At 37.6% G+C, this 16,678-nt stretch overlaps 2 protein-coding genes across 2 annotated transcripts in view; one reads left to right on the top strand and one right to left on the bottom strand.

The window, feature by feature from the left end:
* Positions 1-1,264, top strand: part of LOC143275210 (pituitary tumor-transforming gene 1 protein-interacting protein-like) — a 28,996-nt gene extending 27,732 nt beyond the window's left edge. The window contains exon 6 of the mRNA XM_076579189.1: positions 46-1,264. Coding sequence (XP_076435304.1) covers positions 46-86 — 41 coding nt within the window. The 3' untranslated portion in view covers positions 87-1,264. The remainder of the gene's footprint in view (positions 1-45) is intronic.
* Positions 1,265-1,481: 217 nt separating this feature from the next.
* On the bottom strand, positions 1,482-13,103 carry LOC143275204 (isopentenyl-diphosphate Delta-isomerase 1-like). The gene is made up of 6 exons (XM_076579180.1): positions 12,726-13,103; positions 10,495-10,664; positions 9,905-9,997; positions 8,585-8,715; positions 7,547-7,739; positions 1,482-6,376 (listed from the first exon to the last, which is right to left on the bottom strand). The coding sequence occupies exons 1-6, from the start codon at positions 12,854-12,856 to the stop codon at positions 6,240-6,242; spliced, it is 855 nt and encodes a 284-aa protein (XP_076435295.1). The 5' UTR covers positions 12,857-13,103; the 3' UTR covers positions 1,482-6,239.
* Positions 13,104-16,678: the final 3,575 nt, after the last annotated feature.

Raw genomic sequence — 16,678 nt, 5'->3', positions numbered from 1 at the left:
AACTGGAAGTCATATTCAGGTGATTATTTTTTGTGTGTGTTGCAGGTCTGATGAGGGATGAGCCATACCAGCGTTTTGATGAATGAGGTTACGGTCGTTTGGTGCCTGACAGGACAAGAGTCATCAATCTACCTACATACCTTTTTTTTTTTTCTTCTTCTCATTGTCTTGGTCCTTTTCTTCTCTGTCTAAAAGGACACAAATCTGATTCTGGGTCTTTCTTTGGCTACACTCCTCTCTTCCACAGATCTGTCTGTGTATTCTTGGTTGCCTCAGTCAAGGAGCACAGTTTTCTTTCTGAACTTTTTCCTCGTTTTTGGATGGAGGTGGGGTTGTGTGTGTGTGTGACGGGAGGGGGGGGTGTTTTTATTTTTTTCTTTGTCTCTGCATGTGTTTCTGTCCTCTTCAGAAACTCTTGTCCAGCTTTGTCTCTGATTTGTGTGTGTGTTTTGTTTTCCATTCCTTTCTTAACCCAGTGAATATCAAAAAAATATATCAAACCTTATTTTTCCCCTTTATTGTCAGTCATTTACTTCCTAACTTTTTTAACAATAGGGGTTTTGTGTTTGTGAGGCTTCTGTAGAGGCTTGTGGTGGTTCTGCTTCATTTGTAGTGAATTAAGTCATCATTGCTGATTCAATACAAAAGAAATATAAATAGATGTATATTTTATATGTTGTTGTTTTGTGTGTTTTTATTTTACCAGGTTTTGTTCCCATCTCCAAATGGGCTTGGGCTTGATTCCTCCTTCCTCCCCTCTCTCCTCTACCCTTTGTTCTGAAATGCTGTTGGGATGGGTTCACCCCCCATCTCACTGTCCTCACTGCCCACCTCCACCCTCCACGCCTGTGCTGATGAGTCCCTGTTCTTTTTTGTTATATTCAGCTTGCTTGCATTGGTTGAAATGTGTGTGGTACATATAGTCTGTTTTAGTAGCATGGCAGTTAAAAGAAAAAGACACCAGATTAATGTCAACTCAAATACTGACGGTTGTATTTGGTGATGAATGCTACATCACTATAATCTGGGGTTAATCAGAGTGGATTTTTTTTCTTTTTGTGTTTTTTGTGTGTTTGGTTTTTGTTGGTTTTGGGGTTGTTGTTTTTTATTCAGTCCATCATACAACTTGTGCGTTTTTGTGTTTGGGATTAATCAAGGTGTGTTGTGTCTCAAAATGTTCATCAACTGAAATACAAATTGCACACACAAAAAAAAGGGAAAAGGACCAAATTCAAAAGATTGATTAAAAAAAAAGAGAGAGAGAGAAGTAAAATCAAATTGCTTCCATTGGATTTCATTGTTTCAGTTACATTTTGAAATCTGAATGTGTGTATATTTTTTTAAGATGGCCCAACAAAGCGTACAGAAAAAGGAAATGTGTGTATGAAATTTATTATTGCTTTCACATATATTGCTAAGTTCTCCATGTTTCACAGTAATCCATATTTTTCTCTATATGTGGAATTGGGCTTTTTTAGTGTGTGTGTGTGTGTGGATTTTGTTTTGCTGTTATTCTCAGACAATAGTGTCTTATGTTCTGACAAGCAGATTCATATGCAAGAATTCTTCATCAAGGTTTTCAGGACAAGCATTGTATAATCATGTCATCATATAAGCTGAACAGGAAGCAGCGTATAAACAGGTTTGTGTGGATTTTGGTTGGTTGGTGGTTGTTTTTCTCATTGCAGAAACTTCAAATCCTTTTTTTTTTCTTTGCTCTTTGTGATCATTATGAGCTATGGAGTTTATTCTCATGACAGGCATTTTACCTGTGCCTCAGGAAGTGAACAGATTGGGCCTAGCATATACTTAAGCACTTTAACAAGACGTCACCACCCCCACTCCTCCAAACAAAAAAGCGTTTAATCTGGGTGACAAGCGTTGGTGATCCCTATGGTTTCTCACAACTGCTAAAGTTTTCTTATATAATTATGCAAGTATCTTCAGGAAAAAAAATGAGTTGCAGCTGATCTTCTTTTTTTCAAGCCTAGTAATTTAGTACTTATGGTGCTTTTTTTTCTCTCTCTCTTTTTTTTTTTTTTTTTTTTAATTTTTTTTTTTTTTTAAAGAGTTGGTCACAGGAGTGCCTTTGTGTTTTGCAGTTCAAGTTTTGCCTCCATTCTTTTTTTCTAAAGCTGAAAATATTTGGATACAGAACTGTTTGACATGATCCTATTTGTCCGTCCATGAACAGCAAGTTCTTGCCAAGTACCTAGGTGGGCATGATTTGAATCAGTGGAGACAGAACATCCACCTGAATAAATCATGAAAACAAATAAAATGAAATCAGATTAGATTTCTTTAGTTTCATCAAGGTATTACAAGAATGTATCGCTTTCGTTGGAGATGATGAAGTTATCTGTAAGTTTTTCTTTGTTGTAAATGATAAATTTTTCTATAAGTTTTCGTTTGGTTATGAATTTTTCCATAAGTTTTCGTTTGTTTGAGATAATAAACTTTTCTATCATTTCAAACGAAACTGTTGTCACACCACTTTGGGTGGCTTTTTTCTACAAATCAGCTCAAACTAAGTTACTTCCACTTAAGTAATCTAAGCCCTAACAGAGTAGTATGACTTGTCAGCAGGATAGCATTTTCCAGCAGATTGCTGCACCAGTTTTGAGGCAGCTAAGATCATGGAAGCAAAATTTTATGATGTACTGAACATGGCAGGTCATCTTCTGTGATCTCTGGAAGTATGAGTCAAAGACCAAGGCACAGTGTGCACACATTTGCCTTGGATGCTGTTGGACTGTTGGCAGCAGCTGTGATCTGACTTGACAAGTAGTTGTGACACTGTCAGTACCGTAAGAGCAGAGTTTTCCTTGAAGTGGTGCTGGCTTGCAACCAAGGTTTGTTGCCTTTATTGTTTTAGCAGGTCTTATAGTAAAAAGCTAGCAGCAAAAAAACAACAAAAAAACAAAAAATGTGCAGAATTCTGCACGGAGGTCACTGTTTTATTCAGGGTTTTTTGGACAAGTCATTACAAGTGGACATTACCAATTAAATGTGGTTGGGGAGGGCAGGTGGGGTTTGTGAAATGATCTACTTGATTTTTATTTGTGTATGGGTTCTTACTTTTTGTGCTGATATGGCTTTTATTATAATGTACTTGTAGTTCTAGAGAGATGCAGCTTTGTTTCCAGTAAATATACTGTAAGTTGCTTTGTAGGCTTGTACCGACATTGAATTTCTTTTGTTTGCTTGGTGTGTGTGTGATAGCTTTTTCATGCTACAGCTGACATTATAGTATACTCAAGATTGCTTTCACCAGTTCCATTGCAAAAGATCGTGCTTTGACCCCAGTGTAAATACAGGTTACCAATATTGGAGGACTGCACTGTTGGTTGGCTTCTTGCTTCTCAGTGCCTTAATTTTATTTTTGTCAGATGAAGTATTTTTGATATGAACTTTGGTGACCACGTTTCCAAGAGCAACAGCTGTTATGTGAAGATTTTTTCCTGGCTTCCCATAAATGCATCTAATTTTTGTCTGCACATGTTTATTTAGTGACAGTATGTACTTGAATTATTTTCAGGAAGAAAAAGAAACACATTCCTTTAAACTGATATGGTTTTAATGATTGATAAATCACTGGTCACTTCTTTGTGAATGGTTTTGAACTTTTTTTTCTGAAAACTGAATAATTTACAATGGATTTTTTTTTTTTTTTTAATAATTCATAAGTGGATTGATTTAGATTAAAACAATAATTATGTTTGTCTTTTGGTCCACAAACTTATTTCAGAAGAGTGTGGTTTGTTTTGTTTTTTTCCTATGCTTGAAAGGGAAAGAAGACATATAATACATTTGTTATTCATTCCAGATTCTTTAAAATACTGAAGACAAAGACTTTTTAAATGACAAGTCACAGTAACCATGTCACAATTCAAACTGGCATGCATGTACAAAAGGTTATGGAAATTGTGGTATTTGGTTGCTCAATTATGAAGACATTGAAAATATAAGAATATAGTCTCCACTGGCTTCACACAGGGTGTTTGAATAATATATATATATATGGCTGTATAATTCAGATACATCTTTCCTTCATCTTTTATTTCATTATCTTTGTCTTTAATAGATTTCGATAGACATATAATAAGCAACTTTTCATGGAAGTTTCATTACATGAGCATCACTCTGCTGGCAACAAGTCATCAGGATAGGCTGAATGGCTGATCTGTTGTGTAAGACAGTGGGGAAAAAAGAAGAGGAAGGTTAACACCCGTCTCCTCAGTTAAACATATCTTCTGTTATTGTATTAGACTAGCTGTACACTAGTGTGAGTAAAAAAAAAAACAACATTGTTTGTACAAGGCTCATTTGTGCTCAGCACACAAATAGCCAAAGTAGGATGTTGTCTCCCATGTTCTGAATAATTTTGGATCATGTATTCACAGTTGTACATTCCAGTGGTTGAAAGCAAAAAGGTGAGACAAGGTATCCCACACTTAAATGATTATGTTCGTTAAACAGCTTACCCCCACACCCCATTCGCAACAGCTGACTGGACGTTGTGTCCCACTTGAATTTTGACTCTGGTCATTGGCAGCTGACTGGACTTAACCATATCACTATCCTTATTGCTGCTCACCAGTTTGTAGAACTGACTGGATCTTATGTCCATTTTCACCACTGTAATGGCTTCATTTGTTCAAAATGGACTGTGTGAAAAATGCCTTGACAAAAGTATACACTATACAGGAAACTGTTGCCTTTTCACACTCCACAGCAGATATTTACAAAGTTGAGATGTTGAGATCTTATATGTAATTTTTTATGTATCAAGAGGTTGAAATGTAAAAAGAATATTTTTTTTTTAAATTGATGCCATTCTGGTTGGCTGTTGTCAGACAATATTCATGCAAATAAATTGTGGAAAAAAAAATCAACATCTGTCTCAGCTGCTGACTTATGAATGTATGGCTGTGTTGACTGTTCTGTGATGATTGAAGTGAATCAGAAGTGATCATTACATTACTGTGAATAGTATAATGTGGTTTTTAGCAGGAAGGAAGGACAGTTGCAGAAATCCACATAATGAGGTGATGTAGATGGATCAGATTCATGTCAAAATGCCTGCATATCTTTTCTGGCTTTTATTAAATTGGTGTTACAAAACTTCTTTGTTACAGAAAGTAGTTGGTTGCAATATTTTTTTCATTTGTCTGCAACAATATTCTCATAGGTTACCCAATTGTTTTTAAGCAGAAGATTATCTACAACATACAAATCAAACCTTGGTATGGCTGTGTATTGGGGTGATATCACTGAAACTATGCAGATAATGGTACAGCAGAAATAAAGTAAAATTTTTGAATGAATAAATAAAATACTTCTGTACATGTACAGGTCTAGAAGAGCTGCACTTCAGAATCAGTAATTCTTTTCCTTTTATGGGACAACTGGAAGGACACATCACCAAAAGACATACTAGAAAAACAACAGGATAGGAATCTTCACTGAATGATTTTTATTTAATGAAAAACAAATGTTTTTTGCGTTGGTTTTTTTTTGTTTTTTTTTTTGTTTTTTTTTTGTCGTGAAAAGCACATCACTGGTATGCGATTGTTGAGTATCATAAAAATAATCCTCAGCTGGTCTATCTTTTAAAACTAATTATTTTCTTCCTTTATACTCAAAACATTGAATTCTTCAATATTGACTGAACTTTGTATTATGCACAAATACAGACAAGTATACTTTAAAGTGTTCTCAGACTGAAATGCACAGAATCAAACTAATTATTTCCCAAAACAAATATTTGTATCAAGCATTCCGTAATCCACAGGTTCTCAGAGTGCGCAAAAAGTACACATCATCTTGTTTCCAATCCTTTTCTCCCTCATGTAACAATCATGCTCTTTTTTTATGTGTGTGTATGTCATAGTATGAACATTTCCATGTATAGAATGTTAGCATATAATGCAGTCTCTTCACCCTTAACCAAGCTCCTTCTCTTACAGAATTATACACTTAACTGCTTCCACAAATGTACACACACACTTTATCACACATGCACACACACACACATCACCAACATACGCTCAATGCGCATCACAAAGACAATTAAGTGCATGCACATAATCATCCCCATTTCATGACTCACAAAAAAACCGTTACCAACTAGGAATACACTTCCACATAGGAGAAGACACTTCTTTTGTGGAGCAGCAAAGATACCACCACAACAACACAAGAGATCACAGCAAGAAAACCAAGCACATCTTGGTGTGTCACACCATCCTATGAATAGTGTTTGTGTCTTTCTGCGAGTCCAAGTCGTTCAAATGATCCCACCACTGATACAGAAACTTGGACACAATCAGTTTGAACCATGGTGTCAGCATCATGCCATTTTCATCCGCTGTTTCTGCAACACAAATTGTCAGTTGCTCACTAGATTGCACATCAATTTAATGAAATAAACAGCATACATTTTCTCCTGCACATGCTTACATTTTTAGTTGTCCAACAGTCTTTTTTTTACTACAGATTTTATCAGATTTTACCCAAATGTTAGAATGAAAGCAAATAATGCAATAGACAGAAGGTAGTGACAGCTATTGCAACTAACACAATGGTCAAGCATCACAGTGATTTTCTAAACTGCACAGCCTCAGAGAATTGAGAACTAAATGTTCAAAGTCTTCTTGGAAATAAGAAATTATACAGCATTTGTAGCTCCTCCCCCCATTCTACCATATGCTTTCTTCCTCATCTCTATCAATTTCAATTTTATCATTTTAAAGATGATTTCAAGGATGCCTTTTCTAACAAGCCAAGAAGCAGGTAAAAAGTAACAATAAGATTGTCTGAGAGACAGTAAATCCCTTTTATATGATTAATGAATTTGAAACCAATTTCTGTTCTTGCATGTAGTTTTCTGTTATCATTCAAATTGTAAATAAATTACAATGTGTAATACAAAAATGTGTGTAATAGTTGAACAGATAAAAAGACATTAAGGTAAAAGTTACCTGTCTGACTTGTGGGAACATGATTACAACAAAATATTACTCTGCCTCTTCTCCAGTACTGAACTATACACCAGACAGGACAGTCTCATATAGTAATGTTTTCTTTTCTCTTAAATGGAGACAGAAACTGGCTAACAGCGACCTCAGGGTAAGCAATTCCAAGAAAACTAAAGAATCAGAAATAAAGTGCAGTTGGTCCCCTTGGTTCAAACACTTGATTTGTTGCTGGAAGACACTTCTTTGAAACCTAGAGCAGGCTCTGAAGGCCTGGCCAGCACATCGGGTCTATGTGTAGGTCAGTTTCTGCTCCTCTTTTTTTTCTTTTCTATTTTTTTAGCACATGTAGTGTAGCATATATGGATCAGTCTTCACATTTTGACACCTTGAAACAAACACTCCACATAGTTTTCACTTTTGAAAGCCTTCATTAAGGTTTGTTTTTTTTCCTGTAATAAAAGAATAAAACTAAATAAAAATATTTTTTTAAAAGACTGGCAAAGTTTCCACTCATTACAGAAAAAGGCTGGCACAATTGTGACTCTGAATCCCTTAACATTACTCACCAACCAACTCTCGCAGCTCCTCACGATCTACATAACGATAGCTTTTGACTTCGTTGTCATTTGGATTCACATCAACGTCCCGCTGAATGAAAAGGATGTAGTCGATCTCATGCTCTGCCCATTTACCATCACGAGGAATGTTTTCTGCCTTGTACAGAATGCGTGTCAGGAAATGGAAGTCTTCCAACGGCAACTAAAATAACAAAGTGAAAGAATACAAAGAATATATGCAGGAACTTTAACTTTTTAAACAACTATTATTTCTGTAAAACAAAAATAATAATAATAATAAAAATATATATATATATAAACATGTTTACATAAATGATTTTTTTTGACTGCCAATACTGAACATTGCATATACCCATGACAAGCATTTCTCATCAATGACATAAACATGAAAGCGTCTCATGTGATGCATGAAAAGAAAAGACTGGCAGTAATGGCAAGTCTATTTTCATTCACCTAATATTCAGTCTTTTTTTCTTGTATCCATCTGACAGCATAAAACAAAACAAACAAACAAAATACATATACATATCTGCATTCAATGGAAACTTTACATGACAAAATTTTACTTTGCCTTTTTCTTCATGTTTAGTAATTTTCCTTGCATGTATAGATGGCTTATATGAACAGGTATACAAGTTTTGTAAGCTCAACACTTGGCTCATACCAGAGACTGACAGCTGGGTCAACAGCAGAGTGAGAGCTGTGTGATCAATGGTTTCTCCACTGCTATGGGAATCCAATTACAGCCAAGTCCTTTGTGAAGGACTATGACTCTCAAAGTAGGAGGTGAGATTGTACTGGCTCTTTGTGCTGCACCTTTGGGGGCTAATTGGCCTTTGGGGACCAATCTATCACCGACTGTCCTTCAGCCAAGAGAGTGGCGATATAACTTGGGCAAGACACTCTTTACTACATCGGATTCTAGCCCAGACAGTTGGGACAGCAGTTGCCTCTTCTGCTGTTCTGGGGTCATAGGTGGACATGACTGACAATCATACGAGTTATTGCCTTCAAAGAAAATTTTACCTGGCTGGCTTCAATCCCCAGCTCATGCTTCAGCTTTCTCTGAGCTGCTCTGCGTACACCAAGGGCCTCACTCTCCTCTTTTTCTGCTTCAAAGTTGAGCGGATGGCTGCAGCATGTGTTGGTGAAGTGACCTGTGTCATCAGATTTATATAGTTCATTTACACAGTAAGCCAAAAAGCCACTAGTCTGTGGGAAAGGCAGCATTGTTTGACTGACAATTCATTCCCATTGTTAACTGTATTTATTCTCTTCATGCGTGTGTGTGTGTGTGTGTGCATAAGTGTGTCACATTATGTGATTTCAGATGAAATATGTGTGTGTGTGTGAGGTGTGGGCTCAGAGTGGGGTGTAGGAGGGGGGGGGGGGGTCATGCATGATTGTATGTTTATTTTGACCCATTGGTGGTGGTTCCATGTAGTTCATTTTGTTTTCCTATAGGTCACTATCCTATACAACATGAGTGTAGAACTTATTCCTTCTTCTGACTGGCATATTTTCAAGGCGAGTTAAGACAATCACTCGTATCCGCAAACAAACAAAAAACAAAGGAAAGGAGAAAACTAACAAGTAAAACCAAAAACAAATGTGGGGAAGGGCAATGGTAATGTGGGAGTGGGAGGACAGAGGAGAGACATGGAGGGCATGTGAGGGTACCCACTGGGTCTTACCCATTTTTGCCACACACTAGATTTACACATACACCAAACTCAAACTGACCTACCATTCAAATCCATTTCAGAATAAGCATGTGTGTGTGTGTGTGTGTGTGTGTGTGCACGTGTGCGTGCGCGCATATGTCCATGCTGAACCTTAACAAATTCATTTTATCTGGAATATGCATTGTTTTCAACACCAAATTTACATTAAAAATAGTAAAACCAAGAGTTCTTTCCACACATTCTAATCGTAATGACAAACTGTTTCCAGTCTTCTTTTTTTCCCCCATCAGTTATGGCTACAGCCTCTCTCATATGTCATGCCATTACTCTTTTAAATGAAGAATTTATCTTGTTTTCTTCTTCACTGTTCCTCTCTCTCCAAACAGTTCTATTTGCTCCCACTCCCACCCCCACAACTCCCCCCCGGCCCCCATCCCCCAACTCCCCTCTCTAGTTTCTCTCTCCTCCTCTGTCTCTTTCACACACACACACACACACACACACACACACACACACACACACACACACACACAATGCAATACTCATGCTACAAAAAAATAACATGTCATCTTTCTGTGAGTGCAGAATCATACAGAATAATACTTAACATTCACCACATTTCCTCTGTCTTCTATTGTTGTTGTTGTTTGAGATGACGTACCTGGAAATGTTATCTTTGCGTCTGACCGCTGCTGCAGCAAGAGCTTGCCTTGTGAGTTGAACAGGAAAACACTAAAGGCACGGTGAAGCATACCTGAAACACAGAAACTGAATCAGTACCTTAACTACCCTTTATAAAATTCTAAATAATCTTTAACACATTAAGAATTTGATCATTATTAACACATGAAAAATCACAACCACCTGTTACATCTGCATAGCTGACACAAATATGTACACATACATTCATATATATATATACACACACACACACACACACACACACACACACACACACACACACACACACACAAAATACAAAGCAATAATTCACATAAGAATGTAATAGTATCACAAAGTTCCTCACAGTACATTTAGTCAGTCAAAGTGTTTTGTTGTAAATTATTTATAAAATTATATCTTCTGCACTCATGGTATTTAAAGTGGAAATCAGCAGAAACAGAACTGCATATATCCAATTTAGCTTTAAATACTCATTCTGTGTTTAATAAGCTGCAACAAATTTGAATATATCAAGTGATTTTATCTTGCCTTTCAAAATGAACTTGGTTCTCATAACCAAAGACTCACCCTTGTTGATGTTTTCTAATAAGTGACAAACTTTCTTGGATCCTGACCCAATGTTTGTGTCATTTTCGTCAACCAAGATACACTCTTCTTTCATCAAATTAATCTGTGTTTCATCAAGTCCATCAAAAATGTCTTCCTTTTCCGACATGCTGAATGTCTTCTGCAGATGTCTGCAAAATCAAGTAAACATTCATCATAAATATATCAATATGTAAACACACTTTTTTTTTTTTTTTTCAATCTGTGTATGGGGTATTCAGTACAAGCAGCATGAGGGTAATGTCACTGAAAGAGTACTGAAAACAGGGCAGCACAAAAAAAAAGGTATGAATCTAAACAAAAGTAAATAAACCTTGATTTTAAAAAGTATGTTAACAGCAAAATATATGGAAAGTGAGACCCCCAAACAGCTTTAATTTTGTCAAGCAAAATTGTTTTCTATACCATACTCCTAATCTCCTAGCCCCTACCAAATTATGGAATAATAATAATAATGATAATAATGATAATAATGGATATTTATATCGCACACTATCCAGAAATCTGCTCCAGGTACTTTACAAAAACTTTTGTTTATATAAACCTAAACATCAATTGCTTGTCCATCTGTTTACAATTGTTTTGCTTGCCTCTTTAAGCTACCTTTCCATCAAGTAAATAAACTGTGGTAGATGGAGTGATGGCCTTGAGGTAATGCATCTGCCTGGGAAGCAAGAGAATCTAAGCACACTGGTTTGAATCCCGGCACAGTCGCCAGTATTTTCTCCCCCTCCACTAGACCTTGAGTAGTGGTCTCAACGCTAGTCATTCAGATGAGATGATAAACCAAGGTCCCGTGTGCAGCATGCACTTAACGCATGTAAAAGAACCCACGGCAACAAAAGGGTTGTCCCTGGCAAAAAATCTGCAGAAAAATCCACTTTGGTAGGAAAACAAATTAAAAAAACTAGAGCCAGGCAAAAAAAAGGGGGGGTGGCACTCTTTGTACAAAAAAAAGTAACACAATACAATTGATGCTCTGGCCACACACATGATCTGGACAGTTTGTGATAACCATGCTAGGTTTCTATCTACCAAACAATCTGGAAGCATACAATTTTCTGAAATTATTCCCTGATTTTGCTATTTCAGTTCTGTTACATTAAATTCTCTGTCTTATCAAATGTCGGAGGTGATTAACTTCTAACATCAATATCATGTTTTCACAACAGCTGTACCAGTGCACCCACTGGAATTCATTATTATAGGGTATGATTCAAAGAAGAGGTAAATGATGGGCTGAGGCTTTGCTGGTTGGGATTAAATTCCGAGGAGCACTACATCAGCTGGATTGACCTGGCCTATGATACCCTGAAATGGTTCAGTTCAGGCGAGTGTGTTTTGTTGCTGTTGTTGTTTTGGGGGTTATTGTTGCTGTTGTTTTTTGTTGTTCTTGCTGTTGTTTTGTTTGTTTGTTTTTTGTGGGGTGCTCTCCTCTAGTCTTCATGTCGGTACTACTGTGCCAGATTGCTTCCTGCCCAAGTACATGTTACAGATACAGATACAATGTCATACACAGAAAACATTAAAACATCATTGATATTCAAAACTTTAAAAATAGTGACAGAAAAACAAGACTTATCCGTTCATGTGTGTTGGGTTGCTTTGTTGATTTGTGTGTACGTGAGTGTGTATACATATGTACTGAGTGGGGAAAAAGACGACAAAACTGACTACAGGATTCTTCAAAACAAAAAACTAAAGTTTATAAAGACCTTTTTGTTGGTAGATGAATCCTCTTTGTTTAGTGGGATACGACCTTACGAACCATAGGCCCGTTGTCAAGTGATGAAAAGAGGACAGTGTTTGTATGTATGTGTGTGTGCGTGTGTGTGCGCGTGTGTGTGAGTATGTATTGCACTGGATGGTGATCAGCAAGTGTTTAGTGTGCACTGTCCATCAAAACAGAAAGTAGTGAGATGTTATGCTTTCCCATCCACGCTGTCCTCTTTTCATCACTTGACAACGGGCCTATGGTTCGAAACGCCGTATCCCACTAAACAATGAGGATTCATCTACCACCAAAAAGGTTTTTTTATACACTTAAGTTTTTTGTTTTGTATGTACTGAGTGTACGCGATCGAATTATCGTGACATGATGACAGACCATTATTTATATAAAACTGTCATGACCGTGATGACGAAGCGACAAAGACATTCGGATACACAGTACATTCTTTGAATATACCAACCTGGCAGAGCTACAAAACTTGGAGACACACAATCTTAAGTCCACTTCTGTCGCCGGTGTCTGTCGTATGACTGACCAGCGTCGACTGATAATTCCACAGCCATAATGTACAAGTGGCCTGATTCGGTTCATGGTCGTCTGATCAAGAACGGCAGATCACATCAGCCCACCACTGATACATGCCAGCCCACTACATAGCGCGTGTTCTTTTTCACAACATCATCTGCGACAAGGAGAAGCATAAATGGCGGATTATTCCAAAAGCTTGTAATGTCTTCGTCTTCCTGCTCTTAAAAGCTTGATTTCAGTTTCGGAAGTTGAGAACTTACAATAAATTGCCTTCCAATTTCCGTGGTTTTTCTCCCTTGGCCAATCTTCTTTCTCTGAAAGTTCACCGAAGGTCATGGTGTCAGATTGTAGAGTGTTTCCCAATCATAGACTGTCCCCCCAGACAGGCTCGTTTCAGTATCCATCCGTGTGGGTCGAGAAGTGCACATTACACACACACACACACACACACACACACACACACACACACACACACACACACACACACACACACACACACACACACACACACACACACACACACAATCTGTTAAAGTTTTGGGAGTCTATCTTTCTTCAAAGCTTTCGTGGAATTATCATATTGACTGACTAAACAAAGCAAGAAAAGGTCTAAATTTCCTTAAAATAATTTGTAAACAGCACTGGGGGCAAGATACCAAAGCGTTGATATCTCTCGCTACCTCCCTCGTACGTTCACGCTTGACATACGCTCAAGAGGTATTTTTCAGTGCTCCACTGCATTTGTTAAAGAAGCTGCAAAGCATTGATTGTAAGGCTTATAAACTCGCTCTAGGTGTGCCCATTATCACATCAAATTTAGGGACTTATAGAGAAGCAGGTGTACGTTTTATCTCTTGATGAACAAAGGAAAGCTTCAGCCGCGAAATTCGTTATCAAATCTTTCGCAGTATGAAACATTTTCAAAAGAAGAAGCTAATTTGAGTTCACAAAAAGATTTTGCTAAAAGAGCTAAGACGATACAGTCTATGACATCCATTAATACATTTGCATCAGATATCATTAGTGCTACGGAATCAAAAGACAAGCAAATTGCAAAAGTACCTACTTTTTCACCAGCCTCTGAATGGGAGCAGTGTAAAGCTACCTTTGACATGGATTATACAGATTTATCCAAGAACCAGTCACCATTTTTGCTAAAACCCGAAGTGCTCTCCCACATAGAAAATCAATATTCAAATTATCTAAAAATACACACAGACGGATCTGTTCTAGAATATGGTAATTCAGGAGCGGATTTTGTAATTCCTTCATTTGGAATAGAAAAATTATTATACTATATTGGTAGACAATATTCCATTTTCACAGCTGAACTATGGCCTTAAATTATATTTCAGACATTCCGAAAACTGTAAGTGAAATTTTATTATGTGTGGACTCAAAGTCAGTATTACAAGCTATAGAATCTCCAAATTCAAAGAAGCGAATTGAGATGACAATGGAAATAAAACATATTATTCACCAACTGACAAAACAGGGCATTAAGATAACTTTCTGTTGGGTACCTTCGCACTGTGAAATATCTTCAAATGAGTGGGTAGACGAAGCAGCTAGAAGAGCAGCAGCACGTAATTTCGAAGGTGCAATACAACTTGACATCCAATTAGATCTACATGAATGCATTAGTTGTATAGAAAATGTATCTAGAAATCGATTTAAGAAATTACTTATAGATTCAAATAATCAATATTACCAATGTTGTGTAAACACACAAAATGCAGCTAATCCCAAACATTTTCTAAATTCGACATCAGCAGCACATTCAAGACAAATTACAAGTCTAATGTATAGACTTCGTTTCAGAAATGACTTTCGTACAAAATTTTCTAAAAATATGAAATGTATATGCGGTAAGCAAATAACTGTATTTGTACTTCTTTTTATCACGACAGATTTCTCTGTGTAATTTTTTCGGGCTGCTCTCCCCAGGGAGAGCACGTCGCTACACTATAGCGCCACCCATTTTTTTTGTATTTTTTCCTACGTGCGGTTTTATTTGCTTTTCCTATCCATCTACTCATTCATTGTCCGAGCACAAGACAGTTAATTCCCAAAAATGTAGTTGATGACTTTTCTTCCAATATTTCATTAGCCACTGAAAAGATTTTGAATGATTATTCATTGCTTAGAATGTTTTCAGAAATTTTAAACTCCAGTCCTGTTGGTATCCTCCTTTGATGTATTATAATTGATCAGTGTTGTTATTTATATTTACATTGTTGTAGGTTAATACTTGTTGATATGCATATACAAAATCTCCTTCCCATGACACCTCATTCAATGCACACCACAGTCTCTTTAGACTTTTTCTTATAATATATTTTTCCTCTGATACATAACATGAACACTTTTTACACTAATATTCACATGCATTCCCTTTCCTTTATCCACTACTTTACTCCTTTCCATCTAAAAACACTTATAGTGAATAGACGTTAAACTAAAGAAAACACACACGCGCGCGCGCGCACACACACACACACACACACACACACATACACACACACATATATATATATATTTTTTTTTTTTTTTTTTTTCAGTTTTTGTTGTTTTATTCTCTCTACAAGCTTAAAAAAACTGTTTTGGGTGGCAAATATATACCCCGTTTTCATAATACATCGTAGTTGTGCATATAAATTTGTGAATGAATTCTCTCTCTCTCTCTCTCTCTCTCTCATTTTGCAGTGTAGCAAATGTTTATTGGTATAAACATTATATATATAATCATTATGTGTAAGCTGGGGTTTGTAATATGCTTTTCTTCAGTCTCTCCCCCCCCCCCCCCCCCCCCCCACCCCCCCTTCCCTCCTGATCAGTTTCAGTTGTCTTTAATTGGAGGCCGGACTTGAACAAAACTATAAGCATCGTTTGCTCACTATGTTTTGGGGTGGTTGTTTTTTTGTTTGTTTGTTTGTTTTATAATATCCTCGATCCAGATTATTATGCGATCAATTATTCGTTTTTTAACTAGACTGATAGTCACGCAGAAAGAATTAACTGAGTGTAAAAGGGGTGGGAGTGGGGGTAAAAGGGGAAGAAGGAAGAAGAGGTAGGATAACAGGCAGAGGATAGGTGCACAATCCACTCTCTCCTCGTACTACAGCAGGGTCTTTTAGTAAGATGAATTGAGGTGTTTATTTCCCTAACTTAACACAGCACTTATCAGCACATCCTAACTTAGCAGCACATCCTAACTTAGCAGCACATCCTAACTTTGCAATTAGCAGTTAGCAGCAGCTAGCATTTAGCAGCACACAGCCCTCCTGGTCAACAGATGTCTCTCTCAGTGGAGCCTCAGTCTCTCAGTCTGGCTCCCTAGTTTGCTAACAGCAGGGAAAAGGCTGCAGCCATGTGAGCTTGCTGTTTATACTCATGCTTTCCCAACTGGTACAACCCAATGTACCAATGGTCCCAACACTCCAGTCTGTGTCTACTATTTAGAGACACATCACCTGATTCAGTGGTTTTAAACACGCCATGTGTATAAAATGTTGCAAACGGACACCTCTGGTTGGTCAGAAGAGGATGACCTATAGCCAGGATGCAACACACACACACACACACACACACGCACACTGTCCTAATCCCTACACACACTTCAGCAGGGTGGGGGAAGGGATGAGGAGTGGGGAAGGAGGGAGTTGAAGTGGTGTCTGAGAGGCTAATTGTTCTGGCTATGTTAGACTGTGAGATGCCTGCAAGTGGCTTAGCAACAGAGCAGGCATATGGGCTTAGCAGGGGAGGAGAGGGCTGGGAGAGAGGGGGCGGGGAGGGGGTGGGGGGCGTGGTGAGGGAAGGTACTTCCTGTGACCAACAGTCTCAAGTGGGGGAGGAGTGGGGATGGGGGGGGGGGAGAGTAGGGGG

This window comes from Babylonia areolata, chromosome 2, assembly GCF_041734735.1.
Source record: "Babylonia areolata isolate BAREFJ2019XMU chromosome 2, ASM4173473v1, whole genome shotgun sequence".
Classification (NCBI taxonomy): Eukaryota; Metazoa; Mollusca; class Gastropoda; order Neogastropoda; family Buccinidae; genus Babylonia; species Babylonia areolata.
The sequence above is the reverse complement of the archived record's forward strand: the minus strand, read 5'-3'. Positions and strand labels throughout refer to the sequence as shown.